This window comes from Schistocerca cancellata, chromosome 7 (genome assembly GCF_023864275.1).
Source record: "Schistocerca cancellata isolate TAMUIC-IGC-003103 chromosome 7, iqSchCanc2.1, whole genome shotgun sequence".
NCBI lineage: Eukaryota > Metazoa > Arthropoda > Insecta > Orthoptera > Acrididae > Schistocerca > Schistocerca cancellata.
In genome coordinates this window covers 156,328,963-156,351,964 of record NC_064632.1, presented here as the reverse complement: position 1 = coordinate 156,351,964, position 23,002 = coordinate 156,328,963, and the positions used below count along the sequence as shown (strand labels likewise).

The 23,002-nt window shown below is 44.5% G+C and overlaps 1 protein-coding gene across 1 annotated transcript in view; it reads left to right on the top strand.

Moving 5' to 3' along the window:
• The window catches only part of LOC126092143 (uncharacterized), a 173,984-nt gene that overhangs the window by 96,183 nt on the left and 54,799 nt on the right, over nucleotides 1–23,002 (top strand). Inside the window, exons 2-3 of the mRNA XM_049907610.1 lie at nucleotides 18,907–18,952; nucleotides 19,456–19,537. Of these exons, the coding sequence (XP_049763567.1) occupies nucleotides 18,907–18,952; nucleotides 19,456–19,537 (128 nt within the window). The remainder of the gene's footprint in view (nucleotides 1–18,906; nucleotides 18,953–19,455; nucleotides 19,538–23,002) is intronic.

The following is a 23,002-nucleotide window of genomic DNA, read 5'->3' as shown; positions in this document are numbered from 1 at the left end:
CATCCTGAAAAAGAACCGTAATTCCTGAGGACTTTCCACGCGACCGTTACGGTCGCAGGTTCGAATCCTGCCTCGGGCATGGGTGTGTGTGATATCCTTAGGTTAGTTAGGATTAAGTAGTTCTAAGTTATAGGAGACTGATGACCTCAGAAGTTAAGTCACATAGTGGTCAGAGCCATTTGAACCCTTATTTTTTTTTTTTTTTTTTTTTTTTTTTTTGAGGACTTTGGAGTGTAATTAGCAGTCTTCGAAAGGCAGGTAAGAAGGAAATGACAAGTATTTTGGACAGGTCAGGAAAACTGCTGGTGAATCCTGTGGATGCCTTGGGCAGATGGAGGGAATATTTTTGAAGAGTTGCTCAATGTAGGTGAAAATGCGATCAATAATGTTTCAGATTTCGAGGTAGAATGGGATAGGAATGATGATGGAAATAGGATCACATTTGAGGAAGTGGAAAAAATGGTCAATAGATTGCAGTGCAATAAAGCGGCTGGGGTGGATGAAATTAAGTCGGAACTCATCAAATACAGTGGAATGTCAGGTCTTAAATGGCTACACAGGATAATTGAAATGGCCTGGGAGTCAGGACAGGTTCCATCAGACTGGACAAAAGCAGTAATCACAACAATCTTTAAACATGGAAACAGAAAAGATTGTAACAACTACAGAGATATCTCTTTTATCAGCGTTGTGGGTAAATTCTTCTCAGGTATTGTTGAAAGGAAAGTGCGAGTATTAGTTGAGGACCAATTGAATGAAAATCAGTGTGGGTTTAGGCCTCTTGGAGGTTGTCAGGACCAGATCTTTAGCTTACGGCAAATAATGGAGAAGTGTTATGAGTGGAACAGGGAATTGTATCTATGCTTTATAGATCTAGAAAAGGCATATGACCGGGTTCCTAGGAGGAAGTTATTGTCTGTTCTACAAGATTATGGAATAGGAGGCAAACTTTTGCAAGCAATTATAGGTCTTTACATGGATAGTCAGGCAGCAGTTAGAGTTGACGGTAAATTGAGTTCATGGTTCAGAGTAGTTTCAGGGGTAAGACAAGGCTGCAACCTGTCTCCACTGTTGTTCATATTATTTATGGATCATATGTTGAAAACAATAGACTGGCTGGGTGAGATTAAGATATGTGAACACAAAATAAGCAGTCTTGCATATGCGGATGACTTAGTTGTGATGGCAGATTCGATTGAAAGTTTGCAAAGTAATATTTCAGAGCTAGATCAGAAATGTAAGGACTATGGTATGAAGATTAGCATCTCCAAAACGAAAGTAATGTCAGTGGGAAAGAAATATAAACGGATTGAGTGCCAAATAGGAGGAACAAAGTTAGAACAGGTGGACGGTTTCAAGTACTTAGGATGCATATTCTCACAGGATGGCAACATAGTGAAAGAACTGGAAGCGAGGTGTAGCAAAGCTAATGCAGTGAGCGCTCAGCTACGATCTACTCTCTTCTGTAAGAAGGGAGTCAGTACCAAGACTAAGTTATCTGTGCGCCGTTCAATCTTTCGACCAACTTTGTTGTATGGGAGCGAAAGCTCGATGGATTCAGGTTACCTTATCAACAAGGTTGAGGTTACGGATATGAAAGTAGCTAGGATGATTGCAGGTACTAGTAGATGGGAACAATGGCAGGAGGGTGTCCACAATGAGGAAATCAAAGAAAAACTGGGAATGAACTCCATAGATGTAGCAGTCAGGGCGAACAGGCTTAGACGGTGGGGTCATGTTACACACATGGGAGAAGCAAGGTTACCCAAGAGACTCATGGATTCAGCAGTAGAGGGTAGGAGGAGTCGGGGCAGACCGAGGAGAAGGTACCTGGATTCGGTTAAGAATGGTTTTCAAGTAATAGGTTTAACATCAGAAGAGGCACCAATGTTAGCACTGAATAGGGGATCATGGAGGAACTGTATAAGGGGGGCTATGCTCCAGACTGAACGCTGAAAGGCATAATCGGTCTTAAATGATGATGATGATGATGATGATGATGATGAGGACTTTGCTCACACTGTAAGTCCACAGTATCTGTCTCTCACGTACATATCCCGGTTTCTCGCAGGTCATTCCATCGCTGCAGTCAAATGTTACGTCCTGATATAATCATTTTACAAGCTATCAGAATGGGACTGAAGTCAGCATATGTGACATAAATGTAGAAACAAACAACTGATTACAATTTCAGAGAAACTGAATCATTTTTCAAGAGGAAGAGCTTCACAAATTGAGCAAGTAAATAACACGTTGATCCTCATCTGGCCTTATGCAAGCAGTTCTTCGGCTTGGCAGTGATTGCTAGAATTATTGGATTTCCTCTTGAGGGATATGGAGATAAATTCTGTTCAACTGGCACATTCGATTGTCAAAATCGCTAGCTGGTTGGACGGCCCTATCAATAATGCTCCAATATCAATGTTCCAAACGTCCTCATTGGGGAGAGATCTGATGATTTTGCTGGCCAAGGCAGGATCTGGCTAGCACGAAGACATGCAGCAGAAGCTCTCGTCCTGTCCGGGCGGGCATTATCTTGCTGAAATGTAAGTCTACGATGGCTTGACATGGAGGGCAACAAAACGGTGCATTGAATACAGTCGACGTACAGCTGCCCTGTAAGTGTGGCAGGAATGGCAACCAAAGGGTTCCAGCCGTATGGCGCGTGATAGTCAGGTTTTAGTCAACTACTATCCGGGGCGTTCCCAGACACGTCTTCACTGGTCATCGGGGCCCGATTCGATGCGAGACTCATTACTGAAAACAATTCTACGCCAGTCCATGAGATTACAGGCAGAATATGTCTGATACTACTGCAAATGAGATTTCTAGTGTACAGAAGTGAATGGTAGTCGGAGCAAGGGACGCCGTAAGCTCGGTCCTCTTTCTGCGAGCCACCTATTAATGGTCTTTGTGGTCACTGAAGCACCAATTGCACCTCGGAACGATGACAATGATGAATCCGAGGCTCTGAGTGACGATTTCTTGATTCTCACGTTCAGTCGTCTCTCTAGGTCGACTGCTTCCTTCTTGTCGCTGTATTCGGCCTTGGTTCACCATTCCTGCCAATGATGACATCGCTCCTATTCAGACGTCGAGCGATTTGCCGTTTACTCCAACCGGCTTCTTCTAGCACAGCTACACGATGTCTCTCAAATGCTGACATCTGCTTATATTGTTCACACGTCTGTCAACGAGACATACTTACGTCCAGCTGAGTACACAGAATGAAATTAGCGAAGACTTTATGTTCTGGTATCTATATGTCCACCTTTTACTATCCTTGCGCGATGGAATTTCCTCCGTCGCCTCACACATTCATCGTCGACCGCCAAAGTTAACAGTTTTGCATTTTGGCGTCAATACCTGTACGAATATCCCTTTGCGACCAATTTGTATAGCTTCTTGGTTGTTCATCGTTTTTTCTGTCTTAAGAGTATATTACGTCTTGTCAATTCGCTGCACGGCAATCTGTGTCTACCATTTGTAGCGCTCCTGCTGTTTATGCTACCTGCATATCCTGGCTGTTGGAGTAGTTGCAGAGTTTCGAAAGTGGTACACTGACGCATCATCACGTTGGGGGACAGTCATTACATCTATAAAATAATGTAAGTTCTCGTAAATGCTAAACGACGTTCACCATGCACACGGCGCGTAAACGACCACTGTTTCACTTTATCACAATACCTGAAAAGAAAGCAATGCATGTGTACAGGATTTTAAAAATATATTTAGTGAAGAGACATGAATTCCATCCAAAAGAAAAAGTGAACAGATTGAAAAGTTAGTGACACCTAATGCGTTGGGATTTACATACGTGAGCTTGGTTAGGAGTTGGAGTCGAATACCTCGTGCTTTCTACTGATTCTTTCTCATCCAGCCTTAGAAAATACAATTAGCTAAAGAGCTACTGTTTGATACCAGGAACATAAATTTTGTCCACAATTTAAAACAACGGAATATAGACTTATAAATGTATGCTGTAGCTGTTAGAAAAAGTTGGAGTGAGGTCACCTCTGACCGCCGCCCAACCCTCTAGCTTTTTCTTCTCCTCCTCCACACTATTCCGCCCTACATCTACAGTCACATCTCCACCTCCATAAATACTCGGCAAGTCACCATACGGTCAATGGCAGTGGATGCCTTGTACCGCTGCTGGTGACTCTCTTTCCGGTCCCCTCGAAAATAGAGCGAGGGAAAAACGACCGTCTACATGCTTCCGTAGGAGCCCTGATTTTATCTTACCGAGCTTTCGAGGTCCTTAGCGAGATGTACGATGGTGCTAGTAGGATCTTTGTACAGTTTGTTGCAAATTCCGATTCTCTAAACTTTAACAATAGTGATTCGCAAAAACAGCGCCGTTTTAAGGTCTAAGCAATACAAGCAGCCGCCTGAGGTGTCTAGCTGAAGGCGGCGCCAAGCACGCTACAGGGTGTATCATAATTAGTGACGAAAACTTACCCTCTAAAAGTATACAATAACAGATGCAAAACTTTCTTTTAAACGTAGGACAACAAAGAGCTGTTTGCGAGATGAATGTGAATGTGTGGATGCGATCCATCAGTGACTCCAGTACGAAGTTTGTCCTAGGTAGAACAAATGTATTAGAAATGTAGAATTTTCGATTAAGTCTCCAACTAAATGGGCTGAAATTTTACCGTAGACTATCTTAACGGCTGTTCCCGGCGGAGGTTCGAGTCCTCCCTCGGTCATGGGTGTGTGTGTTTGTCCTTAGGGTAATTTAGGTTAAGTAGTGTGTAAGCTTAGGGACTGATGACCTTAGCAGTTAAGCCCCATAAGATTTCACACACATTTGAAGATCTGACTATCTTAACAAGAAACTCTACACTGCTTTAGCATGTTACTTATTACTCTTGGTTCAAATGGCTCTGAGCACTATGGGACTCAACATCTTAGGTCATAAGTCCCCTAGAACTTAGAACAACTTAAACCTAACTAACCTAAGGACAGCACACACACCCATGCCCGAGGCAGGATTCGAACCTGCGACCGTAGCAGTCCCGCGGTTCCGGACTGCAGCGCCAGAACCGCACGGCCACCGCGGCCGGCTCATATTACTCTTACATTTACTGTAGACTCCTAGCTATTGAAGAAGGTGTTCGACGTACCAGCCTTGCATTTCAATGAGACAGATACTCTCTTCTTTGTAGTAAGTTACGAATTGTTTTATTCACATCCGGATCGTCTGTACCAGTTTTTCAAACGTTTCAATTGGAGTGAAGTGCACTACCATTTTTAGATGTCACCATAAACCCGACGCAAACCACTGCATTAGGTGGTTCTTAATTCAAACAGTTTTGTTTCCGGCGATCGGACTTAGGGAAGGGATGGTTAACAGAGAGGACACTCTTCGTACGAAATCTGACCGTTCTGCCTAAACGAAGACGTGTCTCTTTTCATTACGAACATTATAGTCCTCAGTTCTTCAGCTTAAGTGAACAGGTTGCTTGGAAGGAGAAGAGTCCCTACCACTTACTTTGTTTATTGAAATCTTAAGTAACATATTCCATAACAATTGGTCGACTGTTAATTGCAGTTAAATACGAGGGCAGTTCAATAAGTAATGCAACACATTTTTTTTCTGAAACAGGGGTTGTTTTATTCAGCATTGAAATACACCAGGTTATTCCCCAATCTTTTAGCTACACAACACTATTTTTCAACGTAATCTCCATTCAATGCTACGGCCTTACGCCACCTTGAAATGAGGGCCTGTATGCCTGCACGGTACCATTCCACTGGTCGATGTCGGAGCCAACGACGTACTGCATCAATAACTTCTTCATCATCCGTGTAGTGCCTCCCACGGATTGCGTCCTTCATTGGGCCAAACATATGGAAATCCGACGGTGCGAGATCGGGGCTGTAGGGTGCATGAGGAAGAACAGTCCACTGAAGTTTTGTGAGCTCCTCTCGGGTGCGAAGACTTGTGTGAGGTCTTGCGTTGTCATGAAGAAGGCGAAGTTCGTTCAGATTTTTGTGCCTACGAACACGTTGAAGTCGTTTCTTCAATTTCTGAAGAGTAGCACAATACACTTCAGAGTTGATCGTTTGACCATGGGGAAGGACATCGAACGAGTGTGTTCGCACGCTCCGCCATTGCAGGAGTCACAGCTGTGCACGGCCGGCCCGCACGCGGGAGATCAGACAGTCTTGCTTGACCTTGCGGCGATGATGACACACGCTTTGCCCAACGACTCACCGTGCTTTTGTCCACTGCCAGATCACCGTAGACATTCTGCAAGCGCCTATGAATATCTGAGATGCCCTGGTTTTCCGCCAAAAGAAACTCGATCACTGCCCGTTGTTTGCAACGCACATCCGTTACAGACGCCATTTTAACAGCTCCGTACAGCGCTGCCACCTGTCGGAAGTCAATGAAACTATACCAGACGAAGCGGGAATGTTTGAAAATATTCCACAAGAAATTTCCGGTTTTTTCAACCACAATTGGCCGAGAAAAAAAATGTGTTGCATTACTTATTGAGCTGCCCTCGTACATTTACGCTGAAGTTTACTATTACTGTGGTTCAGTAATAGCTCCAGTACGAGTCCTGCATTTTTTTTTTCAAATTCTGATTGGTCACCAATTGGCAACACAGTGAAAATCAAAAATGTTTCACTCCCAACGTTTAGCTACTCCTTCGAGACACTTTTCCACACATAGTCGCTGCTCCGACTTAGACATAGCATTGTAGCAACTTTCCAATACCCTCGCCATATAAGGCAGCCGCCTGTGCTTTCTGCAATTCTCTGCGCCGCTCTAGAGCTCAGTGTCTGTCCCAAAATACTGTCCTCGTAGCCTGCGTTTAGTGTGAGCAAAGAGAGGGAGCCAACTTCGGGCTCTATGGTGCGTGATCAAACACTTTCCATCGAAAACAGTGCAGAGGCAGTGTGCGGCTAAGCACTGTTTTGAATGAGGACAAAGCCCTTTGACAACATCCCTCTTTACTTGTTCTGAATTGCTCTTCGAAAACTATTTTCTAGAATAGCCTGTTCCACTTCCTGAACAACATTATTAGCTGAAACTCGCTTCCATCCCTGACGACCTGCACTATGAATTTCTGTACGCCCTGCTTCCGAGTTCCTGGATCACTGCCACACTTTGCTGCCACACGTGACAGTTACATTACGCGGGCTACACGAATTCAGGCGGAACCTCTGAATGACGGCTCGCACTTCACATTTGGTGGGAGATTACCATTCTAGGCATCTTTATGTCCTCACTGCGAGCTCAGAACCGGAAAGTGCAACGTGGTGCAATCGATTGGCGTTTTAGAGACACTCCACAAAACATCTGCGCGAAAAAAAAGCCCTCGTATAATACAGTTTGACAAAGGATACTATTGTCTAGCAATGAGAATAGTAATTTGTACACTCCTTTCGTGCGTAATCATGCGCTCCGTTCGGGAATAAAATGATAAGTTACTCGCTGTTACATGCCATTCGATGGAAAACTACCAAACTCATATTTTATCAACATTCACGAACTGCAATATTTTTTGTTGCAATTATAGTGAATACGACCATTCGAAACCTGAACAATGGTAGCACTTGGACACTGTTGAACGAAACAACAGTGCCATTTTCTGGATCATGTGCGCTGACCTCCGAATGATCTAAAGAGGAGTGCCATTAACGATAAACGAAACCGATGGTTATTCATCAACAATTTATTTCATGCAACTAGAGTTTTTTCTTAATACCATTAAATTAGAAAGACGCGGAAATGCTCTGTGTCCTGTGAGAACTGTCAGCAAAACATCTCCGTTGCCCTGTCCTGTGAATCGCTGTAAGTTCGAGGTTTCAAGTATCGCACAAGGAAATGGAAGTTTCGTGATTACTTACCAGGGTTATTTTGAAAGTAAGGTGCAATGGTCGTGAAATAGAAACGACATGAAAATCCTATGAAGCTTTGCACGGATGTGTTGGGTAGTGTTTCTAGTATGCCTGCCGATTGCCTCACGTAGCTCTTTTCAGTTCTCAGCAACACAGGAGGGTGTAAAGTTTCCTAGAACAACAGTGTCTCATGCCAAGTATGGATGGACACTGCGAGGTTTCGCCTGATTTCATGCAACCCCGCATAATGTACCTGTCATGCATTTCCTTCTTCATGACCATTATTGGCAGCAAACTACAGAATCAATGAGGTCACCCCTGGAGCTTTTTCGATGGGAAGTGTTTGATCACCCACCATACAGCCTGGGCATTACTCCCTCTGATATTGATCACTGCTCACATTATGAAACGTCCCCTTAGAACAATTATACATGACTGTGCTTAAACTGACACACAATATTTTTAGCGCAACGCAATTTGACTTTCAGAAATCCCTACAAAAGAATGGCCCTGACTAACATTAACCTATGCGATTCACAAATCGCTTACCTCACAAAAATCTTGGTTACTCGAACTACTGCAATACAGCGAGCGCCACTACTGCCAGCTAAATAAAAGATTCAAACTACGGAAGGCACTAACTACTAGTAGGCATAGTTAGCAAATGAAAGATTTTAAGAAAGAACAAACAATGTATTTACCTTAATAGTCATCAAAAGTCATAATATATACAGCAGTTCATGACATCCATTTTTACAAATTTCAAAACTCCGCCATTTCTCTCCCCACATCCACCACTGCTGGCGGCTCACCTCCAACTGCGCAACGCTACGTGCTGTTCACATCCAGCTGCCCAACACTACAATGGCAGACAACAATGCAAACTAGCCACAGACTGCACACAGCACAGCCAGTGATTTTCATACAGAGCGCTACGTGGCGTTACCAATAAGAAAACCTAAACAGCCTACTTACAACATGAACCGCCAGCTATGAATAATACATTTTGGCACAAACAACTAACTGTAGACCACAAGAGAAACCTAAAGAAAATTGCATAGCCCATTGATGAAGTGGAATATCTAGCGGTAATTCGTTTTCTGAATTTAGAGGCGAAAGTGCGAAAGATCCGTTATGATTTAGAATAATTTTAATGTACCGTTTATTTTTTAGTCTGTGTTGCACATATTTATTACATTGCGAATAGTTTAGATCTCCATGGATCATGTTTAATTCTATGTAGTCGCGTCATACCCTGCCGTGTCTGTATCGGAGCCACACATCAGAATACATTCTTCTGGTGTGCGGTTCTGATACAGACATGAGCCGACTACGTAGATCTGAAGATGATCCAGGGGATCGAAATTAGTCATACTGTAAACAATATGAGCCAGTGGTCTAGCGTCAGTGGTAACGCCGGTTCCCGTCAGATCACTGAAGTTAAGCACTGTCGGGCTGGGCTAGCACTTGGATGGGTGAATATCCGGTCCGCCAGTTGCTCTTGGTAAGTGGGGTGCACTCAGCCCTTGTGAGGCAAACTGAGGAGCTACTTGATTGAGAAGTAGCGGCTCCGGTCTCATAACCTGACATACTGCCGGGAGAGCGGTGTGCTGACAACATGCTCCTCCATATCTGCATCCACTGGTGCCTGTGGTCTGAGGATGACACGGCGGCCGGTCGGTACCGTTGGGGCTTCATGGTCTGTTCGGGTGAAGTTTAGTGTTTTTAAAAAATATGTACAACAAATACTGCAAAATGGACGCTACTTTAAAATTGTTTTAAATGTCAATACAGCTGATGGTGAAAATCCACGCCCGCATCTCGTGGTCGTGCGGTAGCGTTCTCGCTTCCCACGCCCGGGTTCCCGGGTTCGATTCCCGGCGGGGTCAGGGATTTTCTCTGCCTCGTGATGGCTGGGTGTTGTGTGCTGTCCTTAGGTTAGTTAGGTTTAAGTAGTTCTAAGTTCTAGGGGACTTATGACCACAGCAGTTGAGTCCCATAGTGCTCAGAGCCATTTGAGCCATTTTTTTGAAAATCCACGGCGAGTTCCGAGTTGGTGGAAGTTTGGCCTAACAATAGTCCATCATATGTCAGCACGGCTTGTTTCAAGGTACAAGCGACACAAGCCGCCACTTTGTGTTAAAAGCTGACAGGATCGCCAGACGTGTCTCAACTGTAAGATTTCTATACAGGACATATCACAATTAGCAGCACCCGCTTGGAGCGCGCAGCAGAGAGGGGCGCCTAGGTGCAAGATTTTCTGTCAGTGCGCAGCACAATAAATTAACAGACCGAACGGGGTAGAGGAGTGATCAGCACAATGGACTCGCATTCGGGAGGTCGACGGTTCAAATCCGCGTCCGGCCATTTTGGTTTATGTTTTCCGTGATTTCTCTGATCACTCGAGGTAATTGGCGGGATGGTTCCTTCGAAAGGAGACTGCCGCATTCCTTCTCCACACTTCCTTAATCCGAGCTTGAGCTCCGTCTCTACTGACCTCGTTGTCGACAGGATTTTGAACACTGAAATACTAATATTCTTCTCCAAAGGAGTGAAAGTGTACAACGGAAAAGTGCAAGGCGAGTGTGGGAGGGGGGGGGGGAGGTTAGGGGCGCCAAATAATAAGTCGCTTGAATGGAAAAATATTCTCGAACCAGCCGGGGCTCCATGACAAGTTAGCTATAAAAACGCTGCTTCATACGATGCAGAGGTTACGTGGAGCGCACAGTTCCATTGCCAAAGCAGTCTCAACGACGAAAGACGAAGAGGCCAGATAGGGCTGACAGAAGACGTAGAGAAAACCCAACGAAGAGCAGGACGTTTCGTCATGGGATCAAAAAAATGGTTCAAATGGCTCTGAGCACTATGGGACTTAACTTCTGAGGTCATCAGTCCCCTAGAACTTAGAACTACTTAAACCTAACTGACCTAAGGACATCACACACATCCGTGCCCGAGGCAGGATTCGAAACTGCGACCGCAGCGGTCGTGCGGTTCCAGACTGTAGCGCCTAGAACCGCTCGGCCACTCCGGCCGGCGTCGTCGTGGGATCGTTAAGTCGTCCCGAAAGTGATACAGAGCTGCTCAACAAATTCCAGTGACAGTCGTTATAAGAGAGACGTTGCGGGTCACGGAGGAATTTCGAGAGAACACTTTCCGGTAAGAGTCGGACAACATATTACTTCCTCCCACATGTTCAGAAACTCCCGTTAAAAGTTCGCAGGACTTGCAGAGGAAACGTACCCTTTCCGTGCTACAGCCGCTTGAAAACAACTTTGTTAAGTAGGTATGCATTTTAATTTTTGAATTGGAGCTTATTATAACATATTGTTTCCATAGTTACAGAGTATCCCAGAACATGGAGGTGCATTATTCCGAAACCGGTCGTAAACACTAAAATATCGGTACAACAACAACCGCCGTTTCTTCATTCTGTGAAAATTATTTGCGATGTACGTGTTGTTCCACAGTTTTCATTGAGTCCCCTGATTTATGCGTCAACACGCCAACCTACTGCGACAGTTTAGCGATTATTCGGTGGTTAAGTAATTTTACTTGGCAGCGAGATGTGTGAATCAACTCTTCATTCGATAGTTTATAGCAATAGTCTCATCAGCCTTTGAAGTAAGATAATCCACGTCATCAAAGGCGATGTTACCGACCTAAATGGTCGTGATTATAACATCCTCCCAAGGTGGAGGGTGGAGGGTGCTTAAGTCGGATCGGATGATGTCATTTGACGTCCATCCTACCTCTCTGGCCTGGTTCGAGCCTCATTCAAGTGTGTCTGAGTGTTAAAGAAACACGGTTGTGTACAAGTTTTCGGAACGCACTGACATGATCCTTCTCCAAGCCAAAGTTGAAGGTAGTGGAAGAGCTGCTCGACGCCTTTATGTAGATCGCTATCCACAACGTCTGACTTCGTAACATACCGTTTTCGCCACAATTACGCGACGATCCGAGAAAGATGCACCCTCGCCGTCAGCAGGCGTGACTGTAGTGCTCCAAGGAGACACCGCACACCTGAATTGGAAGAGGCCTTACTGTATCACGTTTCCTTTTTGTTCCTTTGGTTATTAAGGAGTGGAACGGTAAAGCAAGTGGTGTAATGGGTGACGCTTAATAAATTACTTGGTAAAAGTGATCGTTTTACCAATATGTTTTCAAATAGTTGTAGAATGGAAACGATATATTGACGAACATGGTTTTCAGTTCAAAATAGTTCTTTCGTAGTCCTCTCTATAAGTCCTCGATGTTTTTCACGGGTATTTCCGAGCAGCCCATACATCTCGCTTAATGATCACGAAGAGAAATTAGAGCAATACAGAAGTTTACCGACAATCATTCTTCCAGAGTGCCATTCACCAGTGGAATAAGGTAGGGACGATCAGTTAGCGGTACCAGAATTACCCTCCGCCACACACCATAAGGTGGCTTGCTGGTGTGATGTAGATGGAGATGTAGATGGTGTACCGCCAAACCGTCACAGGAGCTTACTAACGAAGGATCGTGACGGGGTTAGTGGAGGCAGTGAAGAAGAGGCGTTGCGGGAAGCTGTCAAACGGTATTTTTGCTGCACGACAACGACCCAGCTCATTCTACGCAGTTTCATTTATCCATGCTGCTTCTTTGGGCTATCATATTTTGTTGGGGCAGGCATTTTCAGAATACTGACGAGGTGCTTTTCGTGGTGGAACGTTTCCTCAACAGCCAAAATGCAGACTACTACTGCCGTGGCCTCTGCCTAGTTATCCGTGGAGAAAAGTACGTCGCGTTGAGGATTGGATATGTCGAATAGCACTATCATCATCTCCAAGTTTCAAGGTCGCAGATCGATTTTTTCGAGGTGATAATTAAAACAGAATGACTACACCTTCCATACAGGGTGACCATTAATGAAACTTCAACTTTTGTAGTCCTCTCTTCCTCAGTTGTGTGTAATATTACGGTATATTAATGAAACTGACGGATTGCAAGGGCGCTTTCCTGACTTGATATGGAGAATAAAAGGTAAAATGGCTCTGAGCACTATGAGACTTAACTTCCGAGGTCATCAGTCTCCTAGAACTTAGAACTACTTAAACCTAACTAACCTAAGGACATCACACATATCCACGCCCGAGGCAGGATTCGAACCTGCGACCGTAGCGATCGCGCGGTTCAAGATTGTAGCGCCTAGAACCGCTCGGCCACTCTGGCCGGCAAGGAAAGGTCCTATGAACATATGTCTGGAAATGTATCGTTGCCACGACAGATGGCGCTGACGAATGACAGTTGCTCTGACCACGTTCCGTGTGTTCCTTGAGTGTTGCAGTCGGTGTGATTGACGCAGTGTACTGTAAGCAGCAGCAGTATTCATGTCAAGAAGAAGCTGAGGTGGTGTTTGTGCACGGCCAAGCAGATGGAAACGGTCAAGAGACAGCACGGCTATACCAAAACAAGTGCCTTCACAGACACCAACCACATTACACATTTCAGGCCCTTTTGGGGTGTTTGTGTGACCATGGGTCCTTTCAAACAGACGGACTGTGCGTACACCAGATTTGGAGGATAGGATTCTACAGCAAATTGAGTCGAACCCTAGTAGAAGCTCCAGTCAAGTGATCCGACAATATGGTGTAAACCAAGGTACGATCATGGTTGGTTCAATTGGCTCTGAGCACTATGGGTCTTAACTTCTGAGGTCATCAGTCCCCTAGAACTTAGAACTACTTGAACCTAACTAACCTACAGATATCACACACATCCATGCCCGAGGCAGGATTAGAACCTGCGACCGTAGCGGTCGCGCGGTTCCAGACGGAACTGTAACGCCTAGAACCGCTCGGCCACTCCGGCCGGCAGTACAATCATGCGTAACCTGCATGACAACCGCTCAATCCTTATCATTTGAAATCCTACGGAGGTATCTTTGAACATCTGTTATGACGTGCAGGTCTGTTCCGGGACGATTTACTGTCGTTGCAGGCACACCGTCCATTTCCTGACCCATGTTCATAGAACCTTTACTCCTCCGCTACCGGCCAGGAATCCGTCCCTGCAATTTGTCGGTTTTATTAATGTTCAGCCTGGTTAGTGGTATAGTCCAGCGGCACAGCGACGGTTGCAGTCGTCCGTCGTTCCCTTGGCGTGCAAGGGTGCGTGACCGTCCTTTCGCCATTTTTTTCTGCCTTCTTTTGCCAGTTACCGTTACGTGATCACGCGGTCTCCAGCCAATTCCGCGGAGGTTAATGAAATGTTTGCCTGCTCGGGCAGTGAGAACACCAGCAACAGCGGAGAGAAAGAAGGAAGTTGCGTCGCTTTTAATTGGAACCCATTGTGCGGGCAGGAGATTGCGCGGCTTGGCTTGGCTTGTGCGGACACTTGGCGGCTGGACTGAGGTTTCGCCACGCCCCCTCCAGGGCAGCAGCTGTGTGGGTGGGCCGTCACGCAGGCCCCTGCTTTCCGCTTCCTACCCTTCCCGGATGGAGCACATCTTAGGCTGCGTTCATAGTGACACCGACAACAGTCTCCAGATGTCGCGCCAGAGGTTAACCGAAACATCGGTCGACTGCTCGGTCAAGTGCTTGCGATATCCTCCGTCAGGTTTTGGTGGGATCAAGGCGGTTAGCAGCCTATTATACCCTATACACTGAGGTGACAAACGTCATAGGATACCTTCTATTATCGCCCGAAATAGTGCAGCAACTAGACGTGGCTTGGATTCAACAAGTCGTTGGGAGCCCCATGCAGATATACTGCCTCTAGAGCAACCATAATTGTGAAAGTGTTTCCGGTGCAGAATTTTGTGCAAGAAATGACCTCTCGATCATGTCCCATAAATGTTCGATATGATACATGTTGGGCGATCTGGGCAGCCAAATTATTCGCTCGAATTCGCCAGAATGTTCTTCAAACTGATCGCGAACATTTGTGCCACGGTGCCATGGCATATTGTCATCCACAAAAATTCCATCGTTGTTTGTGAACACGGAGGCCACGAATGGCTGCAAATGGATTACAAGCAGCCGAACGTGACCATTTCCAGTCAATGATCGGTTCAGTTGGACCACAGGATGAAGTAAAATCCATGTAAACAAGGCCCACACCATTATGGAGCCACCGCCAGCTTGCACAGAACCTTGTTAACAACTTGGTTCCATGGCTTTCTGGGCTTGCGCCACACTCGAACTCTATCATCAGTTCTTACGAACTGAAATCGGGATTTATCTGATCAGGCCACGGTTTTCCAGCCATCTAGGGTCCAATCGATATGGTCAAGAGCCCAAGAGAGGCACTGCAGGCGATGTCGTGCTGTTGGCAAAGACACATGCGTTGGTCACCTACTGCCTCAGCCTATCAACACCATATTTTCCAAAAAAAAAAAAAAAAAAAAATAGTTCAAATTGCTCTGAGCACTATGGGACTTAACATCTGGGGCCATCGCTCCCCTAGAACTCAGAACTACTTAAACCTAACTAACCTAAGGACATCACACACATCTATTCCCGGGGCAAGAATCGAACCTGCGACTGTAGCGGTCGCGCGGTTCCAGACTGAAGCGCCTAGATCCGCTCGGCCACAACGGCCGGCACCATATTTTGCCACACTGTCCTAACGGATACGTTCGTCCACAGTCCTCATTGATCTCTGCGGTTATTTCACGCAGTGTTGCTTATACAGGGCTATTACAAATGATTGAAGCGATTTCATAAATTCACTGTAGCTCCATTCATTGACATATGGTCACGACACACTACAGATACGTAGAAAAACTCATAAAGTTTTGTTCGGCTGAAGCCGCACTTCAGGTTTCTGCCGCCAGAGCGCTCGAGAGCGCAGTGAGACAAAATGGCGACAGGAGCCGAGAAAGCGTGTGTCGTGCTTGAAATGCACTCACATCAGTCAGTCATAACTGAGCAACGAAAGCTTCAGGACGAAGTTCAACAAAGATCCACCAACTGCTAACTCCATTCGGCAATGGTATGCGCAGTTTAAAGCTTCTGGATGCCTCTGTAAGGGGAAATCAAAGGGTCGGCCTGCAGTGAGCGAAGAAACGGTTGAACGCGTGCGGGCAAGTTTCACGTGTAGCCCGCGGAAAATTGGCTCATGCCAGAACTGGAGACCGACAGCGCCGACTTCAGTTTTCAACAGGATGGTACTCCACTGCGCTTCCATCATGATGTTCGGCATTTCTGAAACAGGAGATTGGAAAACCGATGGATCGGTCGTGATGGAGATCATGATCACCAATTCATGTCATGGCCTCCACCCTCTTCCGACTTAACCCCATGCGATTTCATTCTATGGGGTTATGTGAAAGGTTCAGTGTTTAAACCTCCTCTACCAAGAAATGTGCCAGAACTGCGAGCTCGCATCAACGATGCTTTCGAACTCACTGATGGGGACATGCTGCGCCGAGTGTGGGAGGAACTTGATTATCGGCTTGATGTCTGCCGAATCACTAAAGGGGCACATATCGAACATTTGTGAATGCCTAAAAAAACTTTTTGAATTTTTGTATGTGTGTGCAAAGCATTGTGAAAATATCTCAAATAATAAAGTTATTGTAGAGCTGTGAAATCGCTTCAATCATTTGTAATAACCCTGTATGTTATCGCTGACAACTCTACGCAAACCCCGCTGCTCTCGGTCACTGCGTGATGGCTGTTGACAACTGAGTTGTCCGTGGTCAGAGGTAACGTCTGAAATTTAGTATTCTCGGCATCCTCTTGGCACTGCGGATCGCGGCATACTGAATTCCCAACGATTTCACAAATGGAATGTTCCATGCATCAAGCTCCAACTACCATTCCTCATTCGAAGTCTGTTAATTCTGTCGTGTGCCCATAATCACGTCGGGAACGGGAACGTTTTCATGTGAATCACCTAGCTACAAAAGACAGCTCCACCAATGTACTGCCCTTTTATACATTTTGTACGCGATAATACAGCAACCTGCTTATATGCATATCACAATCCCATGATTTTTGTCACTTCGAAAAGAATGCAGCGGGCACTGTACAATCTGTACTCGGTTATTGGAGTAAGCAGACAGGTTTGACAAATATCTGAGATGAAGAAGGATATGTTGTATTACACATTCGTGGTGACTTTGAAGAGCGAGATTCCAAAAATTCTGCACAACTTAAAAAAAGTTTAGCAAAACAGACATACCTCAATTAAACTTCAGTGACTGTTATTCAGTATGTATGTTTGAAAGATAAATACAAATTTTAGAATAAGAGACTTCCAATACCTAAAGCACTGAAGAATGGAAACTTATACGCTAAATTTGCAGACAACCTCATACAAAAAAAATCACCACCGTACTGGAATAAAAACAGCAGTAAGCAATAATACTAATTTGCGGACAATTAATCCTACCTACCACAGCAACAGATCCATTACAGTAACTTTAAGTACTAAAATTGACATACATCACATTTCTCACTTGAACGCAGAATTTTTTGACGTTATAACGTAGACTTAAAATTTTCTATACAGGTTTTCCCTGCATGACATGTTGCATCTTAAGTATAGGCATGTAGCTGAAATGGCGAGACAGCCATAGAAAATACACATAACGTGAAACTAATTATTATTAAAGTTTTAATTTTTTGACTTTGATCGTTTCCAATGAAGTAACAATTTCAGACCATATACTATTCGCCCAAACCAAGTTGACAATCGGCGCGGTGGGTAATGGGAGCGGCCGCAAAGGACTTCCCCATTTACGATTGCTCCCATCAGCCACGGAGCCGAGTGACAAAATGGTTTGCGCGAACAGTAGACCAATTCCGAGTCATATCCTGGTTTCCACCTTTCTCGTCCTCATCTTGTACCAAACTTAAAAATTTCATCGGGAACGTCGGCCGATTCGATCGAAGGAAACAAACTGATACACATTTCACCGACTGCCGTCCGAAGCCTGCACGTTTCGGCGATGAGATCGGTTGCACTGCTAGAACGCACTTGCTAGAGTACCGATTTGAAAATATCCGCCAATGTCGATCATCGGCGAGGTCCACCGTTGTCCGTTCCACTGCGATTGCGAACTTTAAGATTTTGATAGCTGCGGTGCATTTCCGACGAGGAGAAGCCTGAACGATGCAGCAGAGGATGTGCATAAAGAGCCAGCTGAGTATTAGCAACTCTGCTTTCAAAAGCCGATACTATTGGCCTTTATACGTTGTGTTACGAAGTCTTTGCATCAACCTTTAGAGACGACAGAACACATCATGGAAAACAACTTTTGTTAGAGACGAAATGTACGACAAGGCTTACAAGTGACACTAGCTGTTTTCTTACTGAATTCGCCGGCTCTCAGATGACGGGATATCACCGAACTAGCTGTATTTACTAACCATGTGTGCTACATCTGCATACTACTTACCCCCGATTATTTACAAGAAACCCTTATGAATGAGTGTCCCCAAGCGGATAAAGAAACAAATCATGAACTCGGCCTATTCCCTTTCACGCGAAGCAGATGAGTGTGTTATGGGCAACACACACTGCAGAGGACTAATGCAATGCGTTCTGTTAGCTAGAAATTCTTCTGTTCATTTACAAAAGCTGGTTACTTAACCTGTTAGCACTTATTCTGTTCACTAGAGAACGCTGCAGAACTGTCAGCGGTGGGTTTTATGAATGAACTGAGTTCTCTACGACTGCTCTTCGCACAATGATTCTAGATTCGAAGGCATTTGGTCAGTCCCCAAAAAGTCAGCCTACAAATTATTTTACATTTGCTAACATCTTTCCAACATTGGTGTGCGTGGAATTCTTCGCCAGCTCCGAATTGTGAGGTACTCACTCTGTTTTTTATTCACTTGTTTTCTTTGAATCATTCCCGAGATGTGTTGAGATATTTCTACACTACTAGCTCGTCTCTGACTTTGTCCAGATTGAGCAAGTGCTTCTTCTCTAAACTATTATTAATGCTGTATACCACGAAATGTGTACCTCTACATTAATTTATTTTTTCATTGATAACATATTTCACTTCCATAGTAGAACTCTACTTAAAGTATGCTAATATAATTTTTGTTGTTGTGATTTCAGGTGTTGTAGTCCAACCACCAAGCTCCAAGGACTTCTCTTATTATTGGTTCGTATCTCATAACTGATTCATTCATATTTAAGACATTAAAATTTAGGGGCTGTTTTAAAGTCATACGGTAAACCTTCGTAGTGTAGTTCAGTGGTTTTAGAAGTCTGTTGTCGTAGGACAGTAATTTTAAAAAACCAAGAGTGTGAAAATAGTGCACCAACTACCCCCCCCCCTTTCCCCCGCCCCCTTCCTGGCCACTCTCGGCCCGGTCGCACCGTCGTAACGTAGGCACGAAGATTCCTGGTATTATTTTTTTTAGATTGATAGATTCACCTATAAGTGCCTAACGTAAGTTAAACAATTCCTTCAGTATATAAGGCCTACTGCTCAACTTTTCACTGAACGTGTGCACTACGTGCTGCCGTGACACCCAAATGTAGCCTGTCCAGTAAATTATACAACAGAACGCATTGTCGACATTTAATCATACCCATGGTATTATGTTAATAAAATGTGAAGAGTTTGCTGTTATGTCTTCAATGTGTTTTTTTATGTTTCAGTTCATCCTCGGATTTTCATACGAGGTTGACAGCCAGGCGCTTTTCTTCCGAAATGATTTATCGAAACAAAGTCCTGGAGACGGTAAGAACCTCACTTACTTCAAATATTATAGCCTATAGAAGGTAGACACTTGAATCAATCACTACATCGCTGGATAGTAAAGACTCACATGGTTAAAATGAAATATGAATTAGACTTATGAAGGGCGGTATATCATATATTACATGCAATCATCTTTCAGATAATCTTCAATAGGTCTACCCATTACTGAAAGTACTTTATACAACGACGAAGGCGAGAACAGACTAATTTCCTTTATTTAAGAGTTTTCGAAAGTCTTTAAGGATTTATCATGCAAGAGAAAAAGAAAGGAAGGAAGAGCAGAGTTTAAATTCCCATTAACAATGAGGTCATAAGAGATGCACATATAACATATTAGTAACTTCTTATTGAACGTTACTTGGCCGGTATTTTTTAAGACAGAACAGATATTTAACGTACCTGTCATTTTCAAGATGCAGAGAACATTCTTTGTCAAAACATATTGTTTTCATACATTTCAGCAGCACTTGGCAATGTATCACAAGAGGACCCCTGTAACAAATAAACTATATTCTAATCGTATTCACCGTAGCATAAAGCTCTCTCTGTAGTTTATCTTCCATTCAGTTTTCATAGTCATTAAATAGTTTTGAGTGTAAGTTATCATATCTCAAGAATAACGAGAAATGTATCTAATAAAATACACACACCTCATTATTTTTTGGGACCATGTAGTGAACTGGAAATCATGGAGCATGAGCTATTTACTTTTCTTCAGGTTACGTAGCACGAAATGAAGCACTAGTGTATATATGTTCTTTCACATGCGTAATGTGTCGACCGTTTGAAGCTCGAACAAGAGATATGTGTGCTTCTAGTTGAAGACAGCACTTTAGAGCATTGTTCTGTGAAAGAAAACAGATGCACGATGTTCAGCATAATGGTAAATAGAATAATACACTACTGGCCATTAAAATTGCTAATCCACGAAGATGAGGTGCTACAGACGCGAAATTTAACCGACAGGAAGAAGATGCTGTGATATGCAAATGATTAGCTTTTCAGAGCATTCACACAAGGTTGGCGCCGGTGGCGACACCTACAACGTGCTGACATGACGAAAGTTTCCAACCGATTTCTCATACACAAACAGCAGTTGACCGGCGTTGCCTGGTGAAACGTTGTTGTGATGCCTCGTGTAAGGATGAGAAATGCGTACCATTACGTTTCCGACTTTGATCAAGGTCGGATTGTAGCCTATCGCGATAGCGGTTTATCGTATCGCGACATTGCTGCTCGCGTGGTCGAGATCCAATGACTGTTAGCAGAATATGGAGTCGGTGGGTTCAGGAAGGTAATACGGAACGCCGTGATGGATCCCAACGGCCTCGTATCACTAGCAGTCAAGATGACAGGCATCTTATCTGCGTGACTGTAACGGATCGTGGAGCCACGTCTCGATCCCTGAGTCAACAGATGGGGACGTTTGCAAGACAACAACCATCTGCACGAACTGCTCGACGACATTGGCAGCAGCATGGACTATGAGCTCGCAGACTATGGCTGCGTTTACCCTTGACGCTGCATAACAGACAGGAGCGACTGCGATCTACATCTACATCTACATCCATACTCCGCAAACCACCTGACGGTGTGTGGCGGAGGGTACCTTGAGTACCTCTATCGGTTCTCCCTTCTATTCCAGTCTCGTATTGTTCGTGGAAAGAAGGATTGTCGGTATGCCTCTGTGTGGGCTCTGATCTCTCTGATTTTATCCTCATGGTCTCTTCGCGAGATATACGTAGGAGGGAGCAATATACTGCTTGACTCTTCGGTGAAGGTATGTTCTCGAAACTTTGACAAAAGCCCGTACCGAGCTACTGAGCGTCTCTCCTGCAGAGTCTTCCACTGGAGTTTATCTATCATCTCTGTAACGCTTTCGCGATTACTAAATGATCCTGTAACGAAGCGCGCTGCTCTCCGTTGGATCTTCTCTATATCTTCTATCAACCCTATCTGGTACGGATCCCACACTGCTGAGCAGTATTCAAGCAGTACTGTAACGTACTTCCTTTGTTTTCGGATTGCATTTCCTTAGGATTCTTCCAATGAATCTCAGTCTGGCATCTGCTTTAACGACGATCAACATTATATGATCATTCCATTGTAAATCACTCCTAATGCGTACTCCCAGATAATTTATGGTATTAACTGCTTCCAGTTGCTGACCTGCTATTTTGTAGCTAAATGATAAAGGATCTATCTTTCTGTGTATTCTCAGCACATTACACTTGTCTACATTGAGATTCAATTGCCATTCCCTGCACCATGCGTCAATTCACTGCAGATCCTCCTGCATTTCAGTACAATTTTCCATTGTTACAACCTCTCGATACACCACAGCATCATCTGCAAAAAGCCTCAGTGAACTTCCGATGTCATCCACCAGGTGTGGTGTACTCAACGACGAACCTGGGTGCACGAACGGCAAAACGTCATTTTTCCGGATGAATCCAGGTTCTGTTTACAGCGCCATGATGGTCGCATCCGTGTTTGACGACATCGCGCTGAACGCACATTGGAAGTGTGTATTCGTCATCGCCATACTGGCGTATCACCCAACGTGATGATATGGGGTGCCATTGGTTACACGTCTCGGTCACCTCTTGTTCGCATTGACGGCACTTTGAACAGTGGACGTTACATTTCAGATGTGTTACGACCCGTGGCTCTATCCTTCATTCGATCCCTGCGAAACCCTAGATTTCAGCAGGATAATGCACAACCGTATGTTGTAGGTCCTGTACGGGCCTTTCTGGATACAGAAAATGTTCAACTGCTGCCCTGGCCAGCACATTCTCCAGATCTCTCACAAATTGAAAACATCTGGTCAATGGTGGCAGAGCAACTGGCTCGTCACAATACGCCAGTGACTACTCATGATGAACTGTGGTATCGTGTTGAAGCTGCATGGGCAGCTGTACCTGTACACGCCATCCAAGCTCTGTTTGACTAAATGCCCAGTGTATCAAGGCCGTTATTACGGTCAGAGGTGGTTGTTCTGGGTACTGATTTCTCAGGATCTATGTACCTAAATTGCGTGCAAATGTAATCACATGTCAGTTATAGTATAATATATTTGTCCAATGAATACCCGTTTATCATCTGCATTTCTTCTTGGTGTAGCAATTTTAATGGTCAGTAGTGTAGTTATAAGCTTTTATAGCCCTTCTCCATGGCCAGAATGCAAAAGAATAAGCATCACTGATGTTTCAGACGAATTGCATGTCAAGTGGTTGCAAAACGCAAAGCTGTTCTTCGAAGTAGCCACACTTTACTTGGTCGTGTAATACTACACTGCTGATTATGTAAGTAAAATTATTGGAGACGGTGGAACGCAGTACTGGTAGACATCCCACTCCTCGTGAATAGCTTATCCCCTATTCGATACACATATCACCACGATTTATCGAAACATAAACGCTTCGAGATACAGTAGATGTG